This window comes from Gigantopelta aegis, chromosome 4 (genome assembly GCF_016097555.1).
Source record: "Gigantopelta aegis isolate Gae_Host chromosome 4, Gae_host_genome, whole genome shotgun sequence".
Taxonomy (NCBI): Eukaryota; Metazoa; Mollusca; class Gastropoda; order Neomphalida; family Peltospiridae; genus Gigantopelta; species Gigantopelta aegis.
The window spans coordinates 17,023,375-17,050,682 of NC_054702.1; the positions used below are offsets into that span (position 1 = coordinate 17,023,375).

The 27,308-nt window shown below is 35.9% G+C and overlaps 1 protein-coding gene across 2 annotated transcripts in view; it reads right to left on the reverse strand.

Annotated features, from left to right (window-relative positions):
* The window catches only part of LOC121372745 (protein TALPID3-like), a 115,000-nt gene that overhangs the window by 16,919 nt on the left and 70,773 nt on the right, over positions 1 to 27,308 (reverse strand). For both annotated transcript variants that reach the window (XM_041499231.1, XM_041499232.1), the window contains exons 10-22: positions 23,882 to 23,923; positions 22,202 to 22,267; positions 15,273 to 15,493; positions 14,287 to 14,359; positions 10,397 to 10,618; positions 9,443 to 9,590; positions 7,146 to 7,286; positions 5,564 to 5,784; positions 4,870 to 4,992; positions 4,392 to 4,624; positions 2,235 to 2,374; positions 1,770 to 1,990; positions 149 to 392 (exon numbers count right to left, since the gene is read on the reverse strand). In XM_041499231.1, the coding sequence (XP_041355165.1) occupies positions 149 to 392; positions 1,770 to 1,990; positions 2,235 to 2,374; positions 4,392 to 4,624; positions 4,870 to 4,992; positions 5,564 to 5,784; positions 7,146 to 7,286; positions 9,443 to 9,590; positions 10,397 to 10,618; positions 14,287 to 14,359; positions 15,273 to 15,493; positions 22,202 to 22,267; positions 23,882 to 23,923 (2,095 nt within the window). The remainder of the gene's footprint in view (positions 1 to 148; positions 393 to 1,769; positions 1,991 to 2,234; positions 2,375 to 4,391; positions 4,625 to 4,869; positions 4,993 to 5,563; positions 5,785 to 7,145; positions 7,287 to 9,442; positions 9,591 to 10,396; positions 10,619 to 14,286; positions 14,360 to 15,272; positions 15,494 to 22,201; positions 22,268 to 23,881; positions 23,924 to 27,308) is intronic.

Below are 27,308 nucleotides of genomic sequence, written 5' to 3' on the forward strand. Positions count from 1 at the left end.
AAGGTGGTTCAATCCTGCGATGCAAGCACCTCGAGCGAGCACTCAACTGACTGAGCTAAATAAACTGGTACTTTTACACTATGGTTTCACCAATATACCAAGTAGGCTGGTATTGTGCTTGTTGTACATAACAACACTGCGTTCTTACTCTGTAGTTTTCTCAGCTCCTCACTCAGGTCCAGTGACGTGGACACTTCACTTTCAGATTCTACCTCCACTCGAGGCTGTACCACTTGTACCTCAGGTGTTCTAATAGGTTTCCATGCTTCACCCTCATCAGCAATGGACTCATCCGGGGTCAAAGGTGGTGATACTCTGCGAGGGGGAGAGGTCACTGGACTGGATTTGGGAGTGGGTTTAGGTGTCCTCACGCGCCTTGGACTCTGAGAAACCTGAAAATTAAAAACAAAAACTTGATAATTAAAAAGCAAAACAATAAATACATATATAATATATAATAGTGTTTCATTTTCATTACAAATACAGGTGCAACAGAATGTGTCATTGGCATTTTTAATTAATGTATCATTACCAGTCTCTGAATAAAGAGTAATCGTAGAGCTGAAAATAGCAACTAATTTATTCTTTAGTGTACCAAGGATCACAGAACCAGAAGAGGACCTCTGAATTGTTTTCAGTTTAGTCCATCATGAAACCTGCACTCAATTTGTTATATTCTGGACAAAGTCAATGAATGACAACACCACTAGTTTGGTTGAAATTTCATCACCGATCATTTGTTATAATTTGTTTGCAGCAACCAATCAATTTCAATTATGAATTTATGAATGAAGGATGTGAATTATTATGACAGTGTCATGTTCATCTACAAATTTTGCTTATTTCACATTCCATACTTGTTAAATATATTGTTCTGTTTTCTTGAAAATTAACACAAAGCCTGCCTTATTTCACATGTAAGTCATAATCTCCTATTTCTCCAGCTGCCCCACTATTTAAACAGCTAAAATGGATGACAATAGAAACAAAAATCCACTACCATAAATGTTTACAAATTTATAAATGCCTATGCAATGAAGCCCCAAACTATCTTTCAGATTTATTACCGGTAACATATGCTAAAGCTCGTAACAATTGAAAATGATTTAACTTGGGACATAAACCTGACATGAAATGGAAGCTTGTTTAATATCCTATAATATATCTTGGTTCATATCGAAGTGTGACATAACACACTGACTCATTCACTAAGACCTTTCCGGAACATCAGTCAAATGAGTTCAGTCACTAAAATAAAATCGATTATGGGTAATAAATAGGATATTAAATTTGCAACAATTTCGTATCATATTTATGTCCCTTGTGAAAGAATATTCCTTTTCCTTGCTTTTAACAACTGTAAATTATTTCGAAATGAAAGCGTGTTTAATCCTATAAATATTCACAACGACAATCGTTAGCACATCCAATTGATACATTTTTGATGATAATTAGATTTTCCCCCACAATTTTCATTATTATTCATACTTACTTAGTACTAACACAACAACAATGCTATATGACCCCGAGTCATAACCTACACTGCAGAAATATTATTTCCACTTGCCGAATGTATAACATACACCAGCGCATGGGCAGACCTTATATCCTTGTTTTTGATTCTGCAGTCCTACACTGCGGTCGTGTTCATGGTAGCAGTGTAGGTTATGACTCAGGGTCATATAGCATTGTTGTTGTGCTAGTACAGTAAGTTGAATAAGACTACTGATAACTGAAACATCCTCACTACAAGCGAGAACACTGTGTACCTCCTCATACTGCCCCAGATCTGTTTCTCTGTCTGACAGCTGCTCGTCCATCCTCCCGGCCTGTGTCCGTGATTCCAGGTTGTCGTCAAGCCTCTGTCCCAGCATGTTGATCACCTTCTCCGAGATGACCTCCTTCACCAGAGCATTCACCAGTGAGTTGTCCACGGGCTGACCAGCATTGACAAACAACTGTAGTCCTGTCTGTCCTATTGTATCCAGCACTGGAAAACAGAGTGGGGAAATTGAACCAAAAAAACCCATGTCGCAATATTAATCCAGTTTACAGTATTAAGAGTGTTCATTAAGAGGCATTAGGTATTGATTTTTTGCAACTACTACATTCACCACCGCCTTCTCACCGCACTCAGTAGACTTACTTATCTCAAACAGCCTCTTTATTTTGAAAGATAATGGAGAACACCCTTTGAGTGTGTATTAACCATGATCCCATGTTATATCACTGACCTAGCTGAGATTCTTCTGGTGAGCTGTCTAGCGACTGTTCCGACACGGCCTGGCTCACGTTCAGATGGGCCATGTTCTCCTCGGGACGTCGGAGAGGATACACCTCGGTGATGATTCGAGCCATCAGCTCCTGTTCAATCCTGAAAGCAGAGAAGAATATGGACTACGAATTTTTGTTTTTGAAATCTAGAAATTTTAATATTGCTGGTTGGGTACTGAGACTGGCCCCGTGGTTTGGGTACTGAGACTGGCCCCATGGTTTGGGTACTGAGACTGGCCCCATGGTTTGGGTACTGAGACTGGCCCCATGGTTTGGGCCCATGGTTTGGGTACTGAGACTGGCCCCATGGTCTGGGCCCATGGTTTGGGTACTGAGACTGGCCCCATGGTTTGGGTACTGAGACTGGCCCCATGGTTTGGGCCCATGGTTTGGGTACTGAGATTGGCCCCATGGTTTGGGTACTGAGACTGGCCCCGTGGTTTGGGTACTGAGACTGGCCCCATGGTTTGGGCCCATGGTTTGGGTACTGAGACTGGCCCCATGGTTTGGGCTCATGGTTTGGGTACTGAGACTGGCCCCATGGTTTGGGTACTGAGACTGGCCCCATGGTTTGGGCCCATGGTTTGGGTACTGAGACTGGCCCCATGGTCTGGGCCCATGATTTGGGTACTGAGACTGGCCCCATGGTCTGGGCCCATGGTTTGGGTACTGAGACTGGCCCCATGGTCTGGGCCCATGGTTTGGGTACTGAGACTGGCCCCATGATCTGGGCCCATGGTTTGGGTACTGGCCCATGGTTTGGGTACTGAGACTGGCCCCATGGTTTGGGTACTGAGACTGGCCCCATGGTTTGGGTACTGAGACTGGCCCCGTGGTTTGGGTACTGAGACTGGCCCCATGGTTTGGGTACTGAGACTGGCCCCATGGTTTGGGCCCATGGTTTGGGTACTGAGACTGGCCCCATGGTTTGGGTACTGAGACTGGCCCCATGGTTTGGGTACTGAGACTGGCCCCATGGTTTGGGTACTGAGACTGGCCCCATGGTTTGGGCCCATGGTTTGGGCCCATGGTTTGGGTACTGAGACTGGCCCCATGGTTTGGGTACTGAGACTGGCCCCATGGTTTGGGTACTGAGACTGGCCCATGGTTTGGGCCCATGGTTTGGGTACTGAGACTGGCCCCATGGTTTGGGTACTGAGACTGGCCCCATGGTTTGGGTACTGAGACTGGCCCCATGGTTTAGGGAACTGAGACTGGCCCCATGGTTTGGGCCCATGGTTTGGGTACTGAGACTGGCCCCATGGTTTGGGTACTGAGACTGGCCCCGTGGTTTGGGTACTGAGACTGGCCCCGTGGTTTGGGTACTGAGACTGGCCCCGTGGTTTGGGTACTGAGACTGGCCCCGTGGTTTGGGTACTGAGACTGGCCCCGTGGTTTGGGTACTGAGACTGGCCCCATGGTTTGGGCCCATGGTTTGGGTACTGAGACTGGCCCCATGGTTTGGGTACTGAGACTGGCCCCATGGTTTGGGTACTGAGACAATGGTCTAAAATGGCGGCTCCCATTCAGAATGTGTGCAAAGCACCAGTTGAAACCATATCATAAGTTTTGGACACAGAATATAGACATTTTTTAACAAAAAGTGGAAACAAAAAACAGAAACACTGTACAGACAAATCAAAATCCAGAATTACAAAAACTTTCATCACTGTGAAAGGTACATTCTTACAGTAAATTAATACCAAAATGCTGAGAATGTTCTTTTTTATTTACACATTAAATAGCATTATTTTAATATTCATATGTTAATTTGTTCTGGTCACATTAATTACAATACAAATGTTTCTTAAATCTTAAACACTTAAGAAATGCTTTAATGCAATCATGCAATAATTAGATGACTTACCGTATTCATACTGTCATGTTTTAGTGTATCTTTTAGGCAACTAATGGGTTCCGTAAACTTGCATGTCATCTACACCTGCATAGCTTACTGAACTTGAATTGAACACAGTTTTAAGGTATACATAAATAATTGGGCATAAATTATTTTTAAAAAGTGCATTCAAGTGCAATTAAAAGTTTTTTTATCAACATTTAAAAAAAGTATTTATTTTATAAACACTGTTATTGAAACGTCAAACGCAAAAGCGTACCACTCTATGGCTTTGTTTTCAACAAGATCTCTCCTCCTGAGGTCATCTGCCAACACATCGGATGTAGGACCAGGGGGGAGTAAGTCATACTTCTTGTCTCTACCCATAGATGGCACTGCTGCAGGAGGGAAGTCCGGTCCATTGTATTCTGGTATTTGAGGCACGTGACCAGGCAGAGCGATGCCCGTTCCTGATCCTGATACATCTTCTTCATAGTCACTCTCATACCCATCCTTCCAAAAAATTAAAATAAATATATATATAATACAATATGGTATAGGTTCAATATGCATCTTGTTACATGACATCTGCCACAACAAAAGACAAAAAATAAAAATAAATATACCTAACACAGTATGGTAGATTCAATTATACCTTAATAAGGTTTCCACAGATTAAAAAAAAAAATTCTTCACAAAAAAAAAGACTGGGAAAAGAACTGTTATAAAATCAAAATAATAAAGCACCAGGCTGTCACCTCATCTCTGTCATAGTGATAGGAGACATCAAAATGAACTTTGGGCGATTCAGGACGCTGTATGTGGACATCTCGTTGAGATGAGGTTTCCGACATGCTGTCAATGTCCATAGATGGAAGAACCTGAAACAGGGTTAGACATACAATGATAATGAAAAGGAGGACAACATTTAATGGCCATTAAAATAGGAACAAACATTTATTGACAATGAAAATGGACATTTAATAGCATCGAAAACAGAGAGAACAATTTAATGGCAAAGAAAACAGGGATAAATATTTAATAGCAATGAAAACAGAGACAAACATTTAATGGTATTCAAAGCAGGGAAAACATTTAATGGCAATGAAAACAGTTACCAATATTTATTACATACCTATTCAATCTTACTATAGTGATAAAAACATTTCCAAACCATGTGATAAAGTTACGTTTACGCGGTCTCGTGGTATATATTCTTGCGCAAAATAAACTTGTGCAATAAATATGAAGCGAAAACAATGTATGTGAAGTTCTTTATATTTATCAGCAATGGAAATAATAATTAATAATATTGAAACAAGGACAAAGATTTGATTATAATGAAAACTGGAACAAATATTTAGAGACAATGAAAAGAGAGATACATATTTAATGGCAATGAAAACTGGGACAACTGGCTGCTGTACATATATGTCAATAAACTACAATAACCTGCTTGACCAATTCTGGCTGGTGTGAAGTGCTTGCTTCTGTTGGCATGGAAACCACAGCCACATTGTCGGCAGCGGTAACCTGAGGATGGCGTGAAGATTTTGGAGGAGACATCACTGTAACACTGGAGGGAGTGATAACCGTGGATGTGACGAGTCCCGGGTCCATCCGTGGTTTACGTAGCTGGATAGCCATCGGGATAAGCTGGCCAGCGATTGGTGCTGAAACAAAAAACATGGGCCATAATTCAAGGGCCATAACTCTGTCAAAAATGGGTAATCGCCAATCATCATGAAAGTCAAACATGGTCTGTAACAGTACATGATAAAGGTATATAAAAAATTTCAGCTCAATATCTTGAGGCATTGCGGAGAAAAGGTCTGCAAACTGTATGTGGGAAAGACGGACAGACAGAAAGAATGACACAGATGAAACCTCTAGTCCCCACTGGTTGAACCAGCATTTTGATCACTTTTCGTGAAATGGATGTGTAACAATAAACAATAATTGTTTTTAATGAACTCAGATTAACATTCTAAACAGACCAGCTGGATCTGGTTAGATTTAACTTAAGAGAATGGAGCATGATAAAAAAAAGAGACTGAACCCCCTTCCACCAACCTCAGAAATGACAAGAAGTAGGTGTATTGTTACATATTTTACAAGAAACACAATAGCAATGTTATTTTTGATACAAAACATTATCAGATTCTAAACATCTATAATTACAAACATTAATTTTCATGTTTCTCAGGAATTTTGTTTAATTTCAGTTTCCATGAAAAATTCATCTATCAAATAGCTTACAAAAAGGTATGGTTTAGTGGGAAACTTTCAAAAGTATGCTTAAAGTATGGAATATATTTGGTAAAAGCTTGAAATATATTCAGTCTGGAATGGTCTAATAATAAAAAGCAGTTGATTGTGAGTTTACTGACAATCAACAGCTTATGATAACTGAAACATGTTTATTATTTTAATTCAACAAATTTGTAAGAACGAATCCGACTGGATCGCTACAGATCACAACAATAAGATCACTGATCTATGTCAGCAAACTGGAAAATTCAGTAGGGTTATCCCTAATTTTCTTGCCCACTGAACTGAATTAGCCAACTTTTGTACAGTGCTAAAAACAATCTGTCTAGCACACCTGGGCTGGATGATTTCTACATACGTGTGACGTCATAACTCATGTTTTTGAGAATTCTTGCTATTTCATGTTGTATCATTGTTTTAAAAATATTTAAACAAATTAATATTTTCAACTTTATATTTATTGTTAAGTTTTATGTCATTCCATAATGTGGACTATATTTTTCCCCATATGATTAACTGAGTTTGTAGGTGAAATGTTTACGAATCGTTCTACAATAAATAAACTGTAGCTTACAAAATTAATGTTTTGTTACTGTAATTAAATGGGCAAGAAAAAGAATCAATCACCGTTGTGAGGTATGGATACGGAAATTCCAGCAATTCTAAGACAAAATGTTTTGATAAAAAAAAACATTTTGTACCTCGGGTTGGAATTGCCATATCTATACCTAACAACGGTGATAGATTCTATTAGTATACTAACTTGAGGCAGAAGCATCAAGTGGAATGTATCCTGTGTTGGGACTGAAGTAATACTGTCGTGGTTCGGTCACTTTGCCGGGCTGAGAACTATCACCAAGTCCTCCTGGAGTTGTCTGTGTCTTTGAGGATCTCACTTCAATAGCTGAAAACAGGGAACATTATGAAGGACAACACTTAAAAATCATTGTAAAGATTAGACAATTGATAATATGCAGACAATAGAATTTAGGTCTCTAAGAAATGAAAATTTGCATAACCCTTTTATGGGTTACGTACAACCAAATTCAGGTAACACATTTTGCTTTTACATAACCCATTATTTCCATATAAATTGTGTCCTAAATTTAATGCATGAACAAAGAATGGGTTACACAAAAAAAAACTTGTGTAAATGAAACCATCATACACATAATTTTCATAAAGCTGAAATTATAACTGCCATAAAGAGAAAATTAACACTTAAAAGCCCTTATGGGTTCAAAAAGATAAATTAATTCAAGAATGTTAAATCCAAAACTGAACAAAATTGAGATAATCACACAAATTGCTTATTTGATAAACTATTCAAGGTTACATGCACAGCAATTATCCCAAAATAATAGACTTTTGAAAATAAAAAACAAATGTTTTCTTGAATTGACATCTAACAGACATAACAGTCTTCAGTTATACAATGTATCTCACAACAGGCAAGTGTTCTCCCAGTGAACTACATCCAATTTATCCTACAACTTACCCACAATATCCATGTCATAAACCCATGTGATAATTTAGTTTATTATCCACATAGTTCAAGATATTCAGGGAAATATAACCAGTATGACCCACGTGTGTCATAATGATTTCATGTGCACAACGAATGACGTCATTTTGTGAAGCGATGTCATAACTTAATGCGGCTTCCCCAGTGTAAACGCTAATCAAAATGACGTCATTTCAGAAAATGATGTCATTTCGTCGTCTCTTTTTAGTAACCTTTGAAACGTTTTGACATGGTCCTAGCTTGTTATTTGTGAAAATAATATTTTGAATAATGTGGATAATAAAGAAATTATAGACACTCGCGTGTGAATCGTACTGATTTTACGATCCCCGTCGGTGGGCCCATTGGGCTATTTCTCGTTCCAGCCAGTGCACCATGACTGGCATATCAAAGGCCGTGGTATGTACTATCTTGTCTGTGGGATGGTGCATATAAAAGATCCCTTGCTGCTAATTGAAAAGAGTAGCCATGAAGTGGCAACAGCGGGTTTCCTCTCTCAATATCTGTGTGGTCCTTAACCATATGTCTGACGCCATATAACCGTAAATAAAATGTGTTGAGTGTGTCGTTAAATAAAAAATTTCCTTCCTTCCTTCTCATGAGATTCTTCTCATGAGACTTGTACTGTAACTTTTTAAAAGCAACCCAGAAGACTTGAGACAAGTGTGGATAAAGGTTTAGGGTTATATTATCCTTTGTGAAAAAGCAACCCAGAAGACTTGAGACAAGTGTGGATAAAGGTTTAGGGTTATATTATCCTTTGTGAAAAAGCAACCCAGAAGACTTGAGACAAGTGTGGATAAAGGTTTAGGGTTATATTATCCTTTGTGAAAAAGCAACCCAGAAGACTTGAGACAAGTGTGGATAAAGGTTTAGGGTTATATTATCCTTTGTGAAAAAGCAACCCAGAAGACTTGAGACAAGTGTGGATAAAGGTTTAGGGTTATATTATCCTTTGTGAAAAAGCAACCCAGAAGACTTGAGACAAGTGTGGATAAAGGTTTAGGGTTATATTATCCTTTGTGAAAAAGCAACCCAGAAGACTTGAGACAAGTGTGGATAAAGGTTTAGGGTTATATTATCCTTTGTGAAAAAGCAACCCAGAAGACTTGAGACAAGTGTGGATAAAGGTTTAGGGTTATATTATCCTTTGTGAAAAAGCAACCCAGAAGACTTGAGACAAGTGTGGATAAAGGTTTAGGGTTATATTATCCTTTGTGAAAAAGCAACCCAGAAGACTTGAGACAAGTGTGGATAAAGGTTTAGGGTTATATTATCCTTTGTGAAAAAGCAACCCAGAAGACTTGAGACAAGTGTGGATAAAGGTTTAGGGTTATATTATCCTTTGTGAAAAAGAGGAATTTTCAATACATCTTGAACACTGTAAAAAAAAAAAAAGGTGGAAAGCAAAAGCTGCTTTTGAAACAGATTCACAGAAAGAATATTGTGTATTTTGAGCGGCATTTTTTGCCTGTCCCCTGTTAATTTTGAGCCTTGCTGGGATTAGATTCCCAAATTCAGCCCTGTTAGCACACCTGGTACGTGAACTGTGGGTGGAGACCGCGGTTTCCTGGGCTTGCTGGTGTTACGGAAATACAGATATGGGTCTTTGGTGGTAGTCCGACCCTTCTGGTATGCTGCCTTCCCATACACTTTAGTAAGGAAATTTTCATCTCGAGGTTTCTGTAATATAAACAAAATTCAAAACTCAAATAAAGCTGAAGGGCTAACATTACTTTTAAATAAATTAGTCAGTCACCTCAGCCGTTGAAGTGTGGATAATATTACTATAGTCTGTCCCACAAGGAACGCCTTTTTTCATACTATGAAATTTACTACTAGTTATTTATTTCTGAACAGATTGTTTTTTAAATTGCACAAAAATAGTAATTTGTTATTATTTCCAAAACACTTTTACTTTTCTTCTTACGTCAAACCGAACTGAAATTATTTATAAAAAAACATTTTTGTAGGAGGATGGGACAGACTATAGGTTATAGACTTATTTGTTTACTTATTAAGTTACTACTAGGTTTGAAGAGTTGCTGGCACATATGACTGGAAGTTAAACAAATTCTTATCTTTCGTTGATATGAATACTGGGACGTACTGAGTTGATCTTTAGGCTCAGACAAATGTTTATTCTTTTTGCCTTATGTTGAGGCAAAATAAAGTTATTGATGAAAAATATTTTTGTGGCAGATGAAACAGAGTATAGATGACGTGGAAGAATACTGTGATCATATGTTTTTTTTAAAACAGGAAGATTTCTTTAAATATATACAATAATATCTATTTATGATAAATAAACAAATACAAATTTATATTATAAAAGGGAGACAACTCAAAGATCCAAAATGTTTTTAGGAAACCAGAACCCATGAAAAAAGCACACGAACTAGTTAAAATTAATTGTTTTTAACAAATCATTTCTGAAATACAGGATGCCATCATTCTGCATTTAATACAAATCCCAAAAATAAAAGTACCTTGGTGACAGGTTTAGGTTTCCCAAATGTTGTTCCCTTTCCAGATGGTATTTTAACACTTGCAGCATCTTTCTTCAATCCACTGTCAATTCTGGCCTGGCCTCTTGTTTGACCTTTAACCCCCGTTTTCACTGCCTGACCCTTGAGAGCCATTTTTGATTGGCTCAGTGCAGAAAGTTTGGTCTTGCTGTCAATATCAATGAGCTCAGACTGCACATCTCTCTGTTAAAAACAAAAACAAAACAATAAAAAACACAAAACCCCCTACATTAAAACATAAAATATTTTTTTATGGAAAAGCTTTAACATCTAATGACAGTCACTCAAAAAGACAAGAATATCTAATGCCGCTCACTCAACAGCCTATTGATGGGGATCGATCCCACATAAATCATGCACCAGACAAGTGTTTTACCATTGGCAAAAAAAGAAATGAAAGGGATATTTACCTGGTACAGTGAAACCCCACTAAACCGGACACCCTTGGGACCGAGACAAAAGTCTGGTTTTAAGACGGATCCGTTTTAAAGAGGTTAAGTTCTGTACTGGTTTTTAAAAAGGGACTCTATGAAATGTCCAGTTTTGAGAGAATTCCAGTTTACAGAGGGTCCAGTCTTGAAAGGTTTCACTGTATTAACAACACCATAGTAGATTTTTTTTAAAAGCAACTATTTGGTGTCTAACATGTAATTTCAATACTTGCTATAACCACATAGGCTACTCCAACTGAATAGCAGCAAGGGATATTTTATGTACAGAACAGCTCATACCATGGCCTTAGGTATGTCAGTCTTGTGGTATTGGGTCTATGCTTATAAAACTTCATTGTCTAGACTCAAACTATAATGCAATTTGACATTTAAAGTCTCCAGACATTATTGAAGTCTTGAGTCTTGACTCAAAAAGTTTTATAAGCATGGGGTTATGTTGAGATGAAGAAAAATTATGAGTTCATTGAATTTGTTCAATGTTATGACCCCTCGCACCACAGGCAAGAACCTTACACCTGGGCCACATCTCACCCCTTCGATGGAATAGGTTATATATAAATCATTAAATTTCCATTACATTCATTACAATTTAACATCATCCTATTGGTCTGACCGTAGAGATGCGAGTTGTTCATTACTCGATGAACGTAAAAATAATGTTGTCTTATGATGTCACTTTATGTTGGTAGTTTGTCTTACTGAGTGTTATTGTTGAAGAACCAAAAAATAATTCAAAATATAATATGAACTTTTAGTGTTATTATTAGTAAGTATGTTTGAAATTTAATTATAAGTATTTTCTGTTATTTCCTTTACGTTCCTCGGGGTATGAACAAAATAAATCATCCACAAACTTTTGTGAAAACAGCTTCGCCAATTCACACAGTTTGCAATTATTCTTTTTTTCATACACCAACAAATGTAAAAGAAATAACAGACAATAGTTAAATAAATAACGCTGCTTTATGTAATTACAACATATGTAACCTTTTATCTACAAATACTGTACTCAGTCTAATAATTTTGTTTAGAAGATATGACATTTAAATCAAAGGTAAACTTCATGCTAGTCTGAAAATTTATACTCTCAGTAGTATTAAAGAATGACAAAATCTTCATTTTGAAACATTTCTCAAAGTCTAATCACTTTATGGTCATTCCCATGAGGTTTGTTGAAAGTGTAAGCGATGTTTAAAAAACAAAATGATAATAAAACTGAAAATGTTTTAAAGGGCAATGATAGTGGGTAGAAAAAGAAAGAAAAAATGTAAATACTAACCAGTAACTCGGATGAATAAAAGAAGACAGCAAAGAGAGAGAGAAAAAAAATCTATGTGACAAATGCAAATTTAAAATAATCATTTGACATTTTGCAATGGAAGTCATTTTTTAACGCCCAGCTTCATGGTTATACAAGGTTCTGCCTAAAAATTTAAGAGTTTTAGAAATAACATGACGAAAGCAATGTTTTATTTAATGATGCACTCAACACATTTTATTTACGGTTATATGGCATCGAACATATGGTTAAGGACCACACAGATTTTGAGAGAGGAAACCCGCTGTCACCACTTCATGGGCTACTCTTTTCGATTAGCAGTAAGGGATCTTTTATATGCACCATCCTACAGACAGGATAACACATACTATGGCCTTTGATATCAGTCGTGGTGCATTGGCTGGAGCGAGAAATAGCCCAATGGGCCCACCGATGGGGATCGATCCCAGACCGACCGCGCATCAAGTGAGTGCTTTACCACTGGGCTACGTCCCGCCCCTAGTATTATAAGTAACAGTTGGCAGTAATGAGTCTGGTTTGACCTTTACAGTGCCTGTCAAGCCTCATCAGCACTATGGAAAGAACCATGTATATACAACTGCCAATGTTTTTTCTGTGTGCTGGGGTGTTGTTAAACATTCATTCTTGAAAGATATTTTTTAACAATAAAAATGGTTGTGTGCTGGGGTGCTGTTAAACATTTATTCTTGAAAGATATTTTTTAACAATAAAAATGGTCGTATGCTGGGGTGTTGTTAAACATTCATTCTTGAAAGATGTTTTTTAACAATAAAAATGGTTGTGTGCCGGGGTGCTGTTAAACATTCATTCTTGAAAGATGTTTTTTAACAATAAAAATGGTTGTGTGCTGGGGTGCTGTTAAACATTCATTCTTGAAAGATGTTTTTTAACAATAAAAATGAAGCCTAAAAGTATATACAGCTATATTAAAGGCTACAGATGTCATAGCCTACTATGGTTTTACTATATCACTGTGCTAAAATAGCTTTGAATATATGGGCCCTGGTTACTTGCTGTGTGCTGGGGTGTTGTTAAACATTCATTCTTGAAAGATGTTTTTTAACAATAAAAATGGTTGTGTGCTGGGGTGCTGTTAAACATTCATTCTTGAAAGATGTTTTTTAACAATAAAAATGGTTGTGTGCTGGGGTGTTGTTAAACATTCATTCTTGAAAGATGTTTTTTAACAATAAAAATGGTTGTGTGCTGGGGTGCTGTTAAACATTCATTCTTGAAAGATATTTTTTAACAATAAAAATGGTTGTGTGCTGGGGTGCTGTTAAACATTCATTCTTGAAAGATATTTTTTAACAATAAAAATGGTCGTGTGCTGGGGTGTTGTTAAACATTCATTCTTGAAAGATGTTTTTTAACAATAAAAATGGTTGTGTGCTGGGGTGCTGTTAAACATTCATTCTTGAAAGATATTTTTTAACAATAAAAATGGTTGTGTGCTGGGGTGCTGTTAAACATTTATTCTTGAAAGATATTTTTTAACAATAAAAATGGTCGTATGCTGGGGTGTTGTTAAACATTCATTCTTGAAAGATGTTTTTTAACAATAAAAATGGTTGTGTGCCGGGGTGCTGTTAAACATTCATTCTTGAAAGATGTTTTTTAACAATAAAAATGGTTGTGTGCTGGGGTGCTGTTAAACATTCATTCTTGAAAGATGTTTTTTAACAATAAAAATGAAGCCTAAAAGTATATACAGCTATATTAAAGGCTACAGATGTCATAGCCTACTATGGTTTTACTATATCACTGTGCTAAAATAGCTTTGAATATATGGGCCCTGGTTACTTGCTGTGTGCTGGGGTGTTGTTAAACATTCATTCTTGAAAGATGTTTTTTAACAATAAAAATGGTTGTGTGCTGGGGTGCTGTTAAACATTCATTCTTGAAAGATGTTTTTTAACAATAAAAATGAAGCCTAAAAGTATATACAGCTATATTAAAGGCTACAGATGTCATAGCCTACTATGGTTTTACTATATCACTGAGCTAAAATAGCTTTGAATATATGGGCCCTGGTTACTAAATTACTAGAATTACTATTTGAATGTAAAGTCATCTGTAGACGAAGTAGTCAGACTTACATCTATTTCATTCTGCAGTGATGAAATGTAATCATCCACCAAGTGTGTAATCCGTGACCTTGCTGGAACAGTTCTGAAAAACAACAACACTTCATTTTAAATCACACAGTTTATATTTTAATATCCACAAATATCACTATCAGACAATCACTTTAAAAAACAACAACTAAAGGTTGCTAGTTGAATTTATTGTTGTTTAATGTAATGTATGATGCAACTATCCAACACTACAACCCTTGCAATTCAGAAAATTGCTGAAGCAAAAGTAGTTAATTTAAGCTAAAATACACTTTATTTTAGCATTTATATACCCCTCAATTTTCAGTAGGGATATTCGGGAAAACATGTCAAGTAAAAGAAATGCATTTATTGTGTCTGATGGATGACATATCTAATTGTAGTCATGTATTACCGTGGTGATGAATGGAACATCCAAACAACATACATGTTGTCTCACTGATTACATGTTGCACAAATTTAAAATAAACAAAAATTGTTTATCATGACATATATTTGGTATATCCCAGGCGAAAGTTGAGTTACTGTAGTATATCTTTTCACTGAAAATTAATTTAAAAACAAACAATTACTCATGTTATTGTTGATGGATTTGACTTCAGCTAATGTTGGCACTGCTGAAAGCTGACACAAACCGCCTAGCCTTATAAAGTTCGTTTTGTTTAACAACACCACTAAAACACATTAATTAATTATTGGTTATTGTATGTCAAACATTTGGTAATTCTGACACGTGGTCATCAGAGGAAACCCGCTACATTTTTTCCTGATGATCTTTTGTATGCATTTTCCCACAGACAGGAAAGCACATACCACAGCATTTCTCCAGTTGTGGTGCACTGGTTGCAATGAGAAAAAAACCCAATCAGTTCAATGGATACATCGAGGTGGTTCAATTCTGCGACACAGACACCTCAAGCGACTGAGCTAAATTCTGCCCCCATAAGGCCTTATATTATACTACATACCCATCTTGATACAGGGCCTCAACAAGGCTGTACACCTCGATATCGCTGCGGTTTCGGAGCACCCTCTGTAGGTTAGTCTCGAGGACGGTTCGGTTGTTCTCTACCTCTTGTAGCACACTGCGAGCCTGACTAAAGCCTTCAGGTACCGGTGCATTGATCACTTCACTCTTCAGATCACGCAGCTTGGGGTACGGACTGCTGGCAGGGTCTACTGGACATTTCTGTAAACAAATCATCAATCTAATTAAAAATCATAATAGTAAATTAAACTGAAATGAAATAAACAAAGAAAGAAAGCAATAGAAAAGAAAGAAAGAAATAGGAAAGAAAGAAATAGAAAAGAAAAAAAAAAAAAAAAAAGGAAAGAAGGAAACACAAATAAACAAGGAAAGAAAGAAGGAAACACAAATAAACAAGGAAAGAAAGACACAAAAACTCCAACAAACACAAATAAACAAGGAAAGAAAGACACAAAAACTCCAACAAACACAAATAAACAAGGAAAGAAAGACACAAAAACTCCAACAAACACAAATGGGAAAAAATTAAATAAATAGGCCAGGATAAGGACTGTGGTCATGGTCTACTGGATATTTCTAAATAAAATAAAATAATAATACATGTATTAATAATTAAAAAAAAAAAAACCAAACAAACAAAAAAACAAAAAAAAAAAAAAACAATTAACAAAATAATAATAAAAATAAAATTAATTAATAAAAAATAAAAATAAAAAATAAATGTTTATATATATAAAAAAAATTAAATAAATAAATGAATGACTTATGACCTTAAATGCTCAATCAAGAAACATGTTGGGCTGAATTTATTTATCCATTAGTCACATGTAACATTCCTGAACAGCCGTGCATAATTTACAATAACACAGGTGTTGTTTACCCTCATGCACACAAGTCTTGCTCTGCTTTAAAACTTATACATTTAATATATATGCATGTGCGTGCATGTGTGTGTCTAAATTTTGTTGTTTAAACCTAGACTACCTCAGGGGGAACTAATCTTGTATTAAGTGAGTTATCTTATGTCATCGACTCCAGGCCACCAGATTTTAAGGAAACAACTGGTTCCGGTAATGTGTCAGTAGCAATATTATGGGGGAAAAAATTAACTAGCCATTATCATGTAAAACAAGCATTCTGAGAGAGTACTACTACAGCAATACATGTCCCCTACCGGGCCCAACAAAATTTCAGCTCAATATCTTGAGGCATTCCAATTCCCCCCCCCCCCCCCCCCCCCCGTATCTCCTAAGTTCAAGGGCCATAATTCTGTAAAAAAAATGGGTAAGTTGCCATGAAACATAATCTGTAACAGTACTTGATAAAGCAATACATATCTTGAGACATATTGGAAAAAACATCCAGAAAACTATATGTGGGACAGACGCATGGACCTTAATGAATGTAAGACGACATCACACGATGGGAATAAATGCAGTTATGTTTAATAAGAATTGTATTTACTACTTGAACACAGTCAAGTTACCAGACTGAAATTAAACACATGCTGTTATCTGGTTTATTAACATGCTCATATCCAAGAATATCCTTTATAGTGCATTGTCCTATATTTGTTCATATATGTACAAGTTTTTTCATGTACAGTGAACTAAATAAACCAATATTTATTTTTGGAATCTATCAAAATTAGATATGAATACTTAAATGAACAAATTCATAACCAGGTGACCTTAAAACTTTTGTTATCAGACAAGGAATGGCCCAATCTAAACTTGGTTTATAACCATCCATTAATTCTGTTGAAGTTGTATATATTTAAATTCCCAGAATGTAAAAAGACACAAGGACAAACCAAAATAGTCTGATCACCTTTAAACTGGAAGCATTGAAGAAGAGATCTACGACAGGTAATAAGAATTTAACAGCATTTTGATAACAGCTGTACACATTTTACAGCTAAGATTACGACCGGCCATGCTGGATAAATATTAGCTTTTTTACGAGGCACCGTTGTGGTGCATACTTCCAAGTGGCAAATTGCATAGTTAGATTTCATCATGCACAGACATACGATGACAAGGAATGTTTATTGTTGTCCTAGTGCACCGAGCGCCATGACAAAATCAGTATTCCACACACGACTCTGTCGTCCTCAGGTTACTATCACACCATGAATTCTGGTGCACAAACTTGAAAGACAAAATTATGTCTATGAAGTGGATTACTTTATTAGAAAGCAGACACTTCCTTGTGCTATCTGATGCCGTGCCTTGCATTCAAGTGTGTGCACACGGGGAGGGGTTTCAGAGGTAGATATCTCCCTGCTCCATGTGTGTGCACACGGGGAGGGGTTTCAGAGGTAGATATCTCCCTGCTCCAGGTGTGTGCACACGGGGAGGGGTTTCAGAGGTAGATATCTCCCTGCTCCATGTGTGTGCACACGGGGAGGGGTTTCAGAGGTAGATATCTCCCTGCTCCAAGTGTGTGCACACGGGGAGGGGTTTCAGAGGTAGATATCTCCCTGCTCCAAGTGTGTGCACACGGGGAGGGGTTTCAGAGGTAGATATCTCCCTGCTCCAAGTGTGTGCACACGGGGAGGGGTTTCAGAGGTAGATATCTCCCTGCTCCAAGTGTGTGCACACGGGGAGGAGTTTCAGAGGTAGATATCTCCCTGCTCCAAGTGTGTGCACACGGGGAGGGGTTTCAGAGGTAGATATCTCCCTGCTATTCTTTTTAAAATATATTTCTGGCATAAATTCCTGCACATGCGTCCATACACATACACAAGAAATACAGGTTCTGACAACCCAGTGTATTGTTTCACTTTGAGATATTAAGTTTTGAGAAATCTAACAAACAGTAAACTGACTGATAATCTAACATACAGTAAACTGACTGATAATCTAAATACAGTAAACTGACTGATAATCTAACAGTAAACTGACTGATAATCTAACACACAGTAAACTGACTGATAATCTAACATACAGTAAACTGGCTGATAATCTAACATACAGTAAACTGGCTGATAATCTAACAGTAAACTGACTGATAATCTAACAGTATACTGGCTGATAATCTAACATACGGTAAACTGACTGATAATCTAACATACGGTAAACTGGCTGATAATCTAACATACGGTAAACTGGCTGATAATCTAACATACGGTAAACTGACTGATAATCTAACATACAGTAAACTGACTGATAATCTAACAAACGGTAAACTGACTGATAATCTAACATACAGTAAACTGGCAATAAGTTCATCAAAGTAAACTATGGAAACTCTTCAGTTCCTGTTGACAAACGTGAATGTAACAAACATGTATTTCTAACACAACCTACAGGTCAACTACCTCTTGTTGACAACAACCTTAGAAATAGACAAACTGTGGCAAATGGCCATTAATGATCATACTGCTCAGTAGAATTAAGACAAACTGGCATATGGCCATTAATGATATATATATATATATATACTTTTAGTTTTGCGATAACAATACAAAACTTGTATATTTATTTATGAATTAGAATTTAGAAACGCTTTTTTAATGTAATAGAATGTAGCTAGCATCTTACAAATAATGACGTCATGTATCTTGTCACAAGGAAAAAGCCTTGCTAGGTTGACAATACTCAATTTGCTTACATAAAACTAGAATAAATAATGATTTTCCGAATATTCCTGTAGGATTGCAGGATAAAAGAAATAACTGGTTACTGCCGAGCTGCATTCGCCATTTGACTTGAGCAGGATAAAGTCGATATCTTAAGACAGTAAGCAGTAACAGAATGTAACAGTTGCACCTGTATGCAGCAGCGACTTGTCTTTTGACTACCCACATGTGTCGCTGTTTAATACAGGTTTGACTGTATTGAGTTAATATAACTCTTTTTGCGTATTTGATTTTGTTTTTAGATTAAAAAGTCAAGTCTCCCTCCTGTTAAAAACTGTGTCCGCCCAAAAGTGTCAGAGAGAAGTGACCTCGTGTGTGTGTATATATATATATATATACAGTTCAGAAAGTGTACGACCCATACATTGTGTAAGTCTAACTCGGGACTTCATTTTTGGTTCAAGCATTGCGGTGTATTCGACCATTCTGAGTATAATCCACAGACAGACACACACACACACACACACACACACACACACACACACACACACACACACACACACACACACACACACACACACACACACACACACACACACACACACACACACACACACACACAGCGGAAACCTGTTTATCCGGACTCCAGTTATCCAGAATCCTCAACTTACGGTCAGTCATACCATCAAACGGAACAGGCATTCTGTTATTCAGTTAACCGGATATTCAGCTTCCGGATCCAGCAAATCATAATCGTAAACAATGTGTTGAAAATAAAGACAATTCGCTTTTTTTAAGGATTAGCCAACAGTTTAACTAATACTATTTAAATTTTATTTATACCATAATAAGACTGATTTTTCCTTTATTAAAATGCTTATAGTATTATGATAATTTTTTACACACCCATTGATAAGAACATCATTCGTTATTTTTGTTAACATATGCTGATAACACACATGAGTATGATACCAATTTAAAGACATACGACTGGCTGCTCTTAGGTGATGACCAGGTTGCCAATGCCATACCATCCAATGTTTGTTTTGTTTAACGACTCCACTAGAGCACATTGATTTATTAATCATCGGCTACTTGTTTCAAGATGTAATATAACATAATTAACATGCACAGACTTTTGTGCTGCACAGACTAATGTGACATGAGTGTACATAATTTGACAAAATTTTCTGCTCACCCAGAGCTATTTCTGATATTAAAAAAGAATAAAGGAAAAGCATCAGCTCCTGTCATAAGGCTTGCATTGTGAGGTACACCATTTGTGAGACATACCATTTGTGAGACGCACCATTTGTAAGACACACCATTTGTGAGTCACTTGTGATGGACACCATTTATGAGGCACACCATATCTGTGATAAGCTAAGTTCCAATTAGAATTAGCCTGTAGTTGTGGTGATTTATTAACACCAGACACCTGTCAATAATTATCCTTATCACCCTAACAACAGGTGGAAGGACATACATTCACCTGAACACACAACATCCTCACTCTTTTCAAATGTTTCTTTCTTTCTTTTTTTTTCCTTTAAAAAAAACAACAAAAACATTACAAGAGCAATAAATTAATTTATGACTTAAAAAGATTTTATTTGAAACTGTTTGGTACCACAGAGAAGAACTCCTACCTACATCCTAAGAAAGCTGGGTGTTTTTTGTGTTTTTTTACTTAACTTAAAGAAAACTAGTCACTGATTTGCCCAGTGGTATAGTGCTTGCTTGATGCACGATCCCCGTCAGTGGGCCCATTGGGCTATTTCTCGCTCTAGCCAATGTATCACGAGCAGTACACCAAAGGCTGTGGTATGTGCTGTGGGATGATGCATATAAAAGATCCCTTGCTACTAATCGAAAAAAGTAGCCCATGAAGGGACAACAGTGGGTTTCCTCCCTCAATATCTGTGTGGTCCTTAACCATATATCCAATGCCATATAACCATAAATAAAATGTGTTGATAGCATCGTTAAATAAAACATTTCCTTTTAGTCACTGATTTTGTATGCAACTCTGTTAAACAAACAGACAAACAGATGGATTGATTGATGGATGGATGGATGGATGGATGGATGGATGGATGGATGGATGGATGGAGAAAGACCCATTTATATATATATATATATATATATATATATATATATATATATATATATATATATATATATATATGCAGACAAACATACAGAACAACAAATAGAAAGAGAGAACTACAGAAATAGAATATAGAAACTACCAGATGGGTAGATAAAAACAAACAGAAAACGAAAGACACAGACAGACAGACAGACAGACAGACAGACAGAAAGAAAGAAAGACTGACTGACTGACTGACTGACTGACTGACTGACTGACTGACTGACTGACTGACTGACTGACTGACTGACATAGACAGAATGACACAGATGGACAGGAAGTGTCTGGATAAATAACACATTTGAAAGTTTTATATAAGTACTGGAAGAATGTCAAACAAGATGGTAACATGTTTGATGTGGGTGACCTATGTGCTGTAGTAACAAAGTCACTCACAACAACGCTGGATGTAACTATCGACATTGGCACTTGACATGTTTAACTCACAAGGTACTGGATGTAACTATAGACATTGGCTAACATGGAGTTAGCCACTTGACATTTGTAACTCACAAGGTACTGGATGTAAGTATAGACAGTGGCTAACATGGAGTTAGCCACTTGACATTTTTAACTCACAAGGTACTTGATGTAACTATAGATATTGGCTAACATGGAGTTCGCCACTTGACATTTCTAACTCACAAGGGTATTGGATGTAACTACAGATATGGGCTAACATGGAGTTCGCCACTTTACATGTTTAACTCACAAGGTATTGGATGTAACTATAGACATTGGCTAACATGTAGTTAGCCACTTGACATTTCTAACTCACAAGGTACTGGATGTAACTATAGACATTGGCTAACATAGAGTTAGCCACTTGACATTTCTAACTCACAAGGTACTGGATGTAACTACAGACATTGGCTAACATGGAGTTAGCCACTTGACATTTTTAACTCACCAGGTACTGGATGTAACTACAGACATTGGCTAACATGGAGTTAGCCACTTGACATTTCTAACTCACCAAGTACTGGATGTAACTATAGACATTGGCTAACATGGAGTTAGCCACTTGACATTTTTAACTCACCAGGTACTGGATGTAACTATAGACACTGGTTAACATGGAGTTAGCCACTTGGCATTTCTAACTCACCAGATACTGGATGTAACTATAGACATAGGCTAACATGGAGTTAGCCACTTGACATTTCTAACTCACCAGGTACTGATCAAGAGGTGCTGGTCCTTTTCTAAAGTCAGCAACTTCAAATTTTTCACAAGACAACTGAAATATCAAATATTCAAACATTAGTAAGACTCTGAAGATTATTTATATTTCTTCACTGGTTCTAGATTTAACATTATACTTTAAGATTATTTTATTTACAATGATATTTCTTCACTGTTTTTAGATTTAACATTATACCTTAAGATTATTTTATTTACAATATTTCTTCACTGTTTCTAGATTTAACGTTATACCGTAAGATTTTATTTACAATGTTTCTTAGCTGTTTCTTTCATTACCTTTTAGATATAGTGATATTGTAGATGTTTCTGCTAAAATTTGAAACACTGAATACTGTTATGGAAAAAAGAACCACAAGGACAATATTTAATAACACAGTGACAGTGCACCTGTAGATGATTGTATTCACCATGAAAGCCTTCAAAACCAGACATTTTTATGATCACTTTTTGAATATGAATACAGAACATATAACATCTCTGAATCAGACATTTTACTTGGTTCTGTTGGTGTCTTGTTTACAGGGGTTTCACTGTATTTTATTTAAGATAGCAAATTCTCTTTAAAAATTAGCTTTATTTTATTACATGTATTTAATTTGTATTTTTGTTATCACAAAATTAACAGCAGATATCAAGAAATAAAATTATTGATATTATTATTATTGTGTTGTTCACACTTACAACCTTTTTATGAGTGTACAAACTGTATTGTTTTGGTACCCAGTTCCACCCAATAATAAAAACATACTTTAAATAAATTTTCAGTTTTTTTAAGGAATATTTTAACCAACATTTAAAAAAAAAAAGGCTATGATGAAACTTTTTCTCTCTTCAATAGTATAGTCTGTACCCTCATGAATGTTAATAACTGTGAACAGTGCCTATTAATTAATATAAGAAACGTTACAAATTAACTGTTAACGGTGAAATTACATATACAAACTGTACCGGGTAATTACAGTCTACAGACTCTGCAGTTCTTTACATTTTACAACGGGTCATTATAAGGAGATGCTCTAAGAGTAAGGAAGGAAAGGAGTAAAAGAAAGAAGAAAGTTGTTGAAAATTAAACTGTGACAGTGCTCATGAGAAAAAATATTTACAAGTCATTATTAATCCTATAATCAAGAAACACAGAGAACAAACAAAATGAATTCTTGATATAAAAATCTAAATTTAATACAAAATGTATAAAAAATCATAATTTGATTATCAAGAAATGAATTGATTTTCATTATATACTGCTGGAAAAAAAAAGGATCACATCAACAGTAACAGTAAATAGTAACTGTAACCAAAAATCCTCAACCCATAGTATCAGAAGTTGACCAAGTTATTTACAGTCAATTCTACACTACTGATATTCAAAGTCAGGTCAGGTCAGGTCAGGTCAGGTCATAGGGCATAATATGCACATTCAAAGCAAGCTGTTGTAGTGCACGCCTGTCATGGAAGCAGATGTCAACTTACGCTGGCTCCTCTGTCCAGGACAGGCTGATATTGAATCGCACATTCCAACTTTGTATATAATATACACAGTATTAGGCTAGCACGGAATTACATTTGGTTTACAGTTCCATATTTCCTTTTTTCTCATGTTCCTTATTTCTTCCCATCAGTGTATTAATACCCAGTACTTGTATTTTACCTCACTGTGTTTCCATGCACTTGACTTCAGCTTGTCAGGAGTCTGAAATGATATTATAAAACTTAAAACATTCTCACAAATTAAAAACAAAACAAAACACAAAAAACACAACCTGAATCCTAATTGAATTTAAGATAAAACAAATGATTCATCTAACCTGGGTACAATCTCTTTTGACCAGGGCAGACATCTTGGAATCTTTATTCTATTTATTACCTCAGCTATTTTTTTTTTCCTTTAAATACTCTCATTTTTTTTATATAATAAATAAAGACATAGTGTTACAAACCACTTTGCATACTGTTATAAGTATTGCTGTAAAAAAAATTTTTTTCCTGTAAATAGATAATTAAAAAAACAAACATTCTGTTTATTCTGTTAAAAAAAATGTATAATGAATTATATAAAAATTTAATTTAATAACAAATTTACAATAAAACCTGATAGGCATAAATGCAAACTCTTTAAACTATGTGGGTTGGGATGTAGCCCAGTGGCAAAGCGCACACCTGATGTGCAGTCAGTCTAAGATCAATCCCAGTCGGTGGGCCTATTGGGCTATTTCTTGTTCTAGCCAGTGCACCATGACTGATATATCAAAGGTTGTGGTATGTGCTATCCTGTCTGTGGGATGGTGCATATAAAAGATCCCTTGCTACTAATGGAAAAATGTAGGGGGTTTCCTCTATGACTGTGTCAAAATGACCATGTTTGAAATCCAATAGCCGATGATTGATAAATCAATACACTCTAGTGGTTCGTTAAACAAAACAAACTTTAAATTTAAACTATGTGACTTCATTTTGTATGTTTTGTTGTCATATATATAGTACAAAGAAAGTCATTGGTTTGTAAGTGCCAAATTGGCCAATAATATTATACGATATACCAGTGCATAATAATATCTTAATGAAAAATTATTACTTTTATTTTCTAGTTTATGAGTGCCTGCTAAGGTAATATTACAAGAGAAGCTTTTGAGAACTTGATTGATATCAAAAATTTATTATATAATGACATTTTGTGGTGGATTTTTTATTTAAAAAGAAGAAGAAAACAGAGAGTTTTTAGTAATATGTTCATAAGAAATATGCAATTGCAATGATAAAGGGACATAACTTTGTTAATACTGAATACATTTTTACACCAACATGAATTTCTTGGAGTGACAGCAAATCATTATGTAAAATTGTTCAAAATTCACAGAAAATTGTTTGAAGAAACACCAAGGTTAGATGGATGAATGTACTGATTAAATGAAGACATGAGAGTGGGACAGGACTGATTTACTAGTTGAAGGACAACACACTCTGGAACAGATGATGGATGGACCAGAACTTAACAGTTAAAAAAGAGAAAGAAATGTTTTATTTAACGAAGCACTCAACACAGTTTATTTACGGTTATATGGCATCAGACATATCGTTAAGGACCACACAGATATTCAGAGAGAAAACCCGCTGTCACCAGTTCATTGGCTACTCTTTTCGATTAGCAGCAAGGGATCTTTTATCTGCACCATCTCACAGACAGGATAGTACATACCACAGCCTTTGTTACACCAGTTGTGGAGCACTGGCTGGAACGACTCTGGGACAGATGATTGATGGACCAGAACTTAACAGTAAAAAAAAAAAACGGTTATATGGCATCATACATATGGTTAAGGACCACACAGATATTGAGAGAGGAAACATGCTGTCACCACTTCATGGGCTACTCTTTTTGATTAGCAGCTAGGGATCTTTTATATGCACCATTCCACAGACAGGGTAGTACATACCACGGCCTTTGATATACCAGTCATGGTGTACTGGCTGGAACGAGAAATAGCCCAATGGGCCCACCGACGGGGATTGATCCCACACCGATTGTACATCAAGCGAGCACTGTACCACAGCTATGTCCCCCCATCCCCGTGAACTTAACAATAAGGAAAGCCATAGTTTGCTATTATCAGATCCACTACGTTTTCCCCGGGAATATCAAAGGCTGCTGTCCTGTCTATAGGGCAAATACAATACTCTTGGAATAATTCTTTTCAATGAAAATGTCATGTTGCAACAAAGGAAATACATTTTTACGGCTGACCTAATTTTGAACACATTTAATTTCAAATTTTTCAAATTTCTGGCAGAATAGAAATTCTGTGGATTTAAAAACTTATGTAATACTGTATGTTGTATAAACCATTTTAAAAGTTTTGTTTTGTTTACGGACATTGGCTATTGAAGGTCAGACACTGGGTAATTCTGACACATAGTCATCAGAGGAAATCCGTTACATTTAACTTTTATATGCACTTTGCCACAGACAGGAAAGCACATACCACAACCTTTAAACAGTTGTGGTGCACTGGTTGGAACGAGTAAAAACACAATCACTTGAATGGATCCACTGAGGTCGTTCTATCCTGCGACACAAGCACGTCCAGTGAGTATTCAACTGACTAAGCTAAATCATGTCCTGTATATACCGTATTCAATGTAACAAATAATGTATCTAAGTACAATTATATTAAGGGCTGATTTTCAATTATCACAACACTACAGACCATAATCCTTTTTTTATATCTATCTCCCTCATATTTCCAACACATTAATAGTAGTTTTAGTACCACAAATAAATTTGATTAGCCAATCATATTTCCTGTTATATCCAGATTGAATTAGAATATTTATTTTGTAAGAAAATATGCCCACAAGAGTATGTTTTTTTGTTTTTTTATACCTCCTGAAATAGATGTCACAAAATATTCTTTACTGCATTTCATATCATGTAATTCCCAACCTGTGAATAATATTACAAGAAACTGAAGCTGTACAATGTTATAAAATTTCATTAAAAAAACCATATTACTGATAAACTTGGCATTATGCCAACATTTGAAAGATGCAGACTGAAGACTGAAAATTGAAAAAAGAAAAAACACTCACATAGTATAAAGCTAATAAACCACCATAAAATAACAATAAAAATCCAAACAATGAAAAAAAGGAAAAAAAGAAACGAAGTAGCAAAATCTGACTAACTTATAAAAATCAATAAATCTTCTTTCCAAGGTTTAATTTCTACAATATTTTTCTTCCATTTTTAACATATTTTTGAACTATAAAACATATGCAATATGATTTTTAAAAAATTCAAATGATAAATGATGAGTCAGGTTACAACAAAGAAGACACAAATAATATTATCTTAAAGGGACATTCCTGAGTTTGGTGCAATTTTTAAGATGTTATCGATTAAAGGGAATTTTTAACGATTGTAATTACATATCAAATATATTTTTCTGTATAATATATTAGTGGCTGTATATTAAACCTGTTTCTGATCATTCTAATATTTGTACTAGGTTAAATTTCATTTAATTTCCTCTAAATATTTTGGCACGTATGAAATTATTTGAAGACAAAATCCAGTTTGG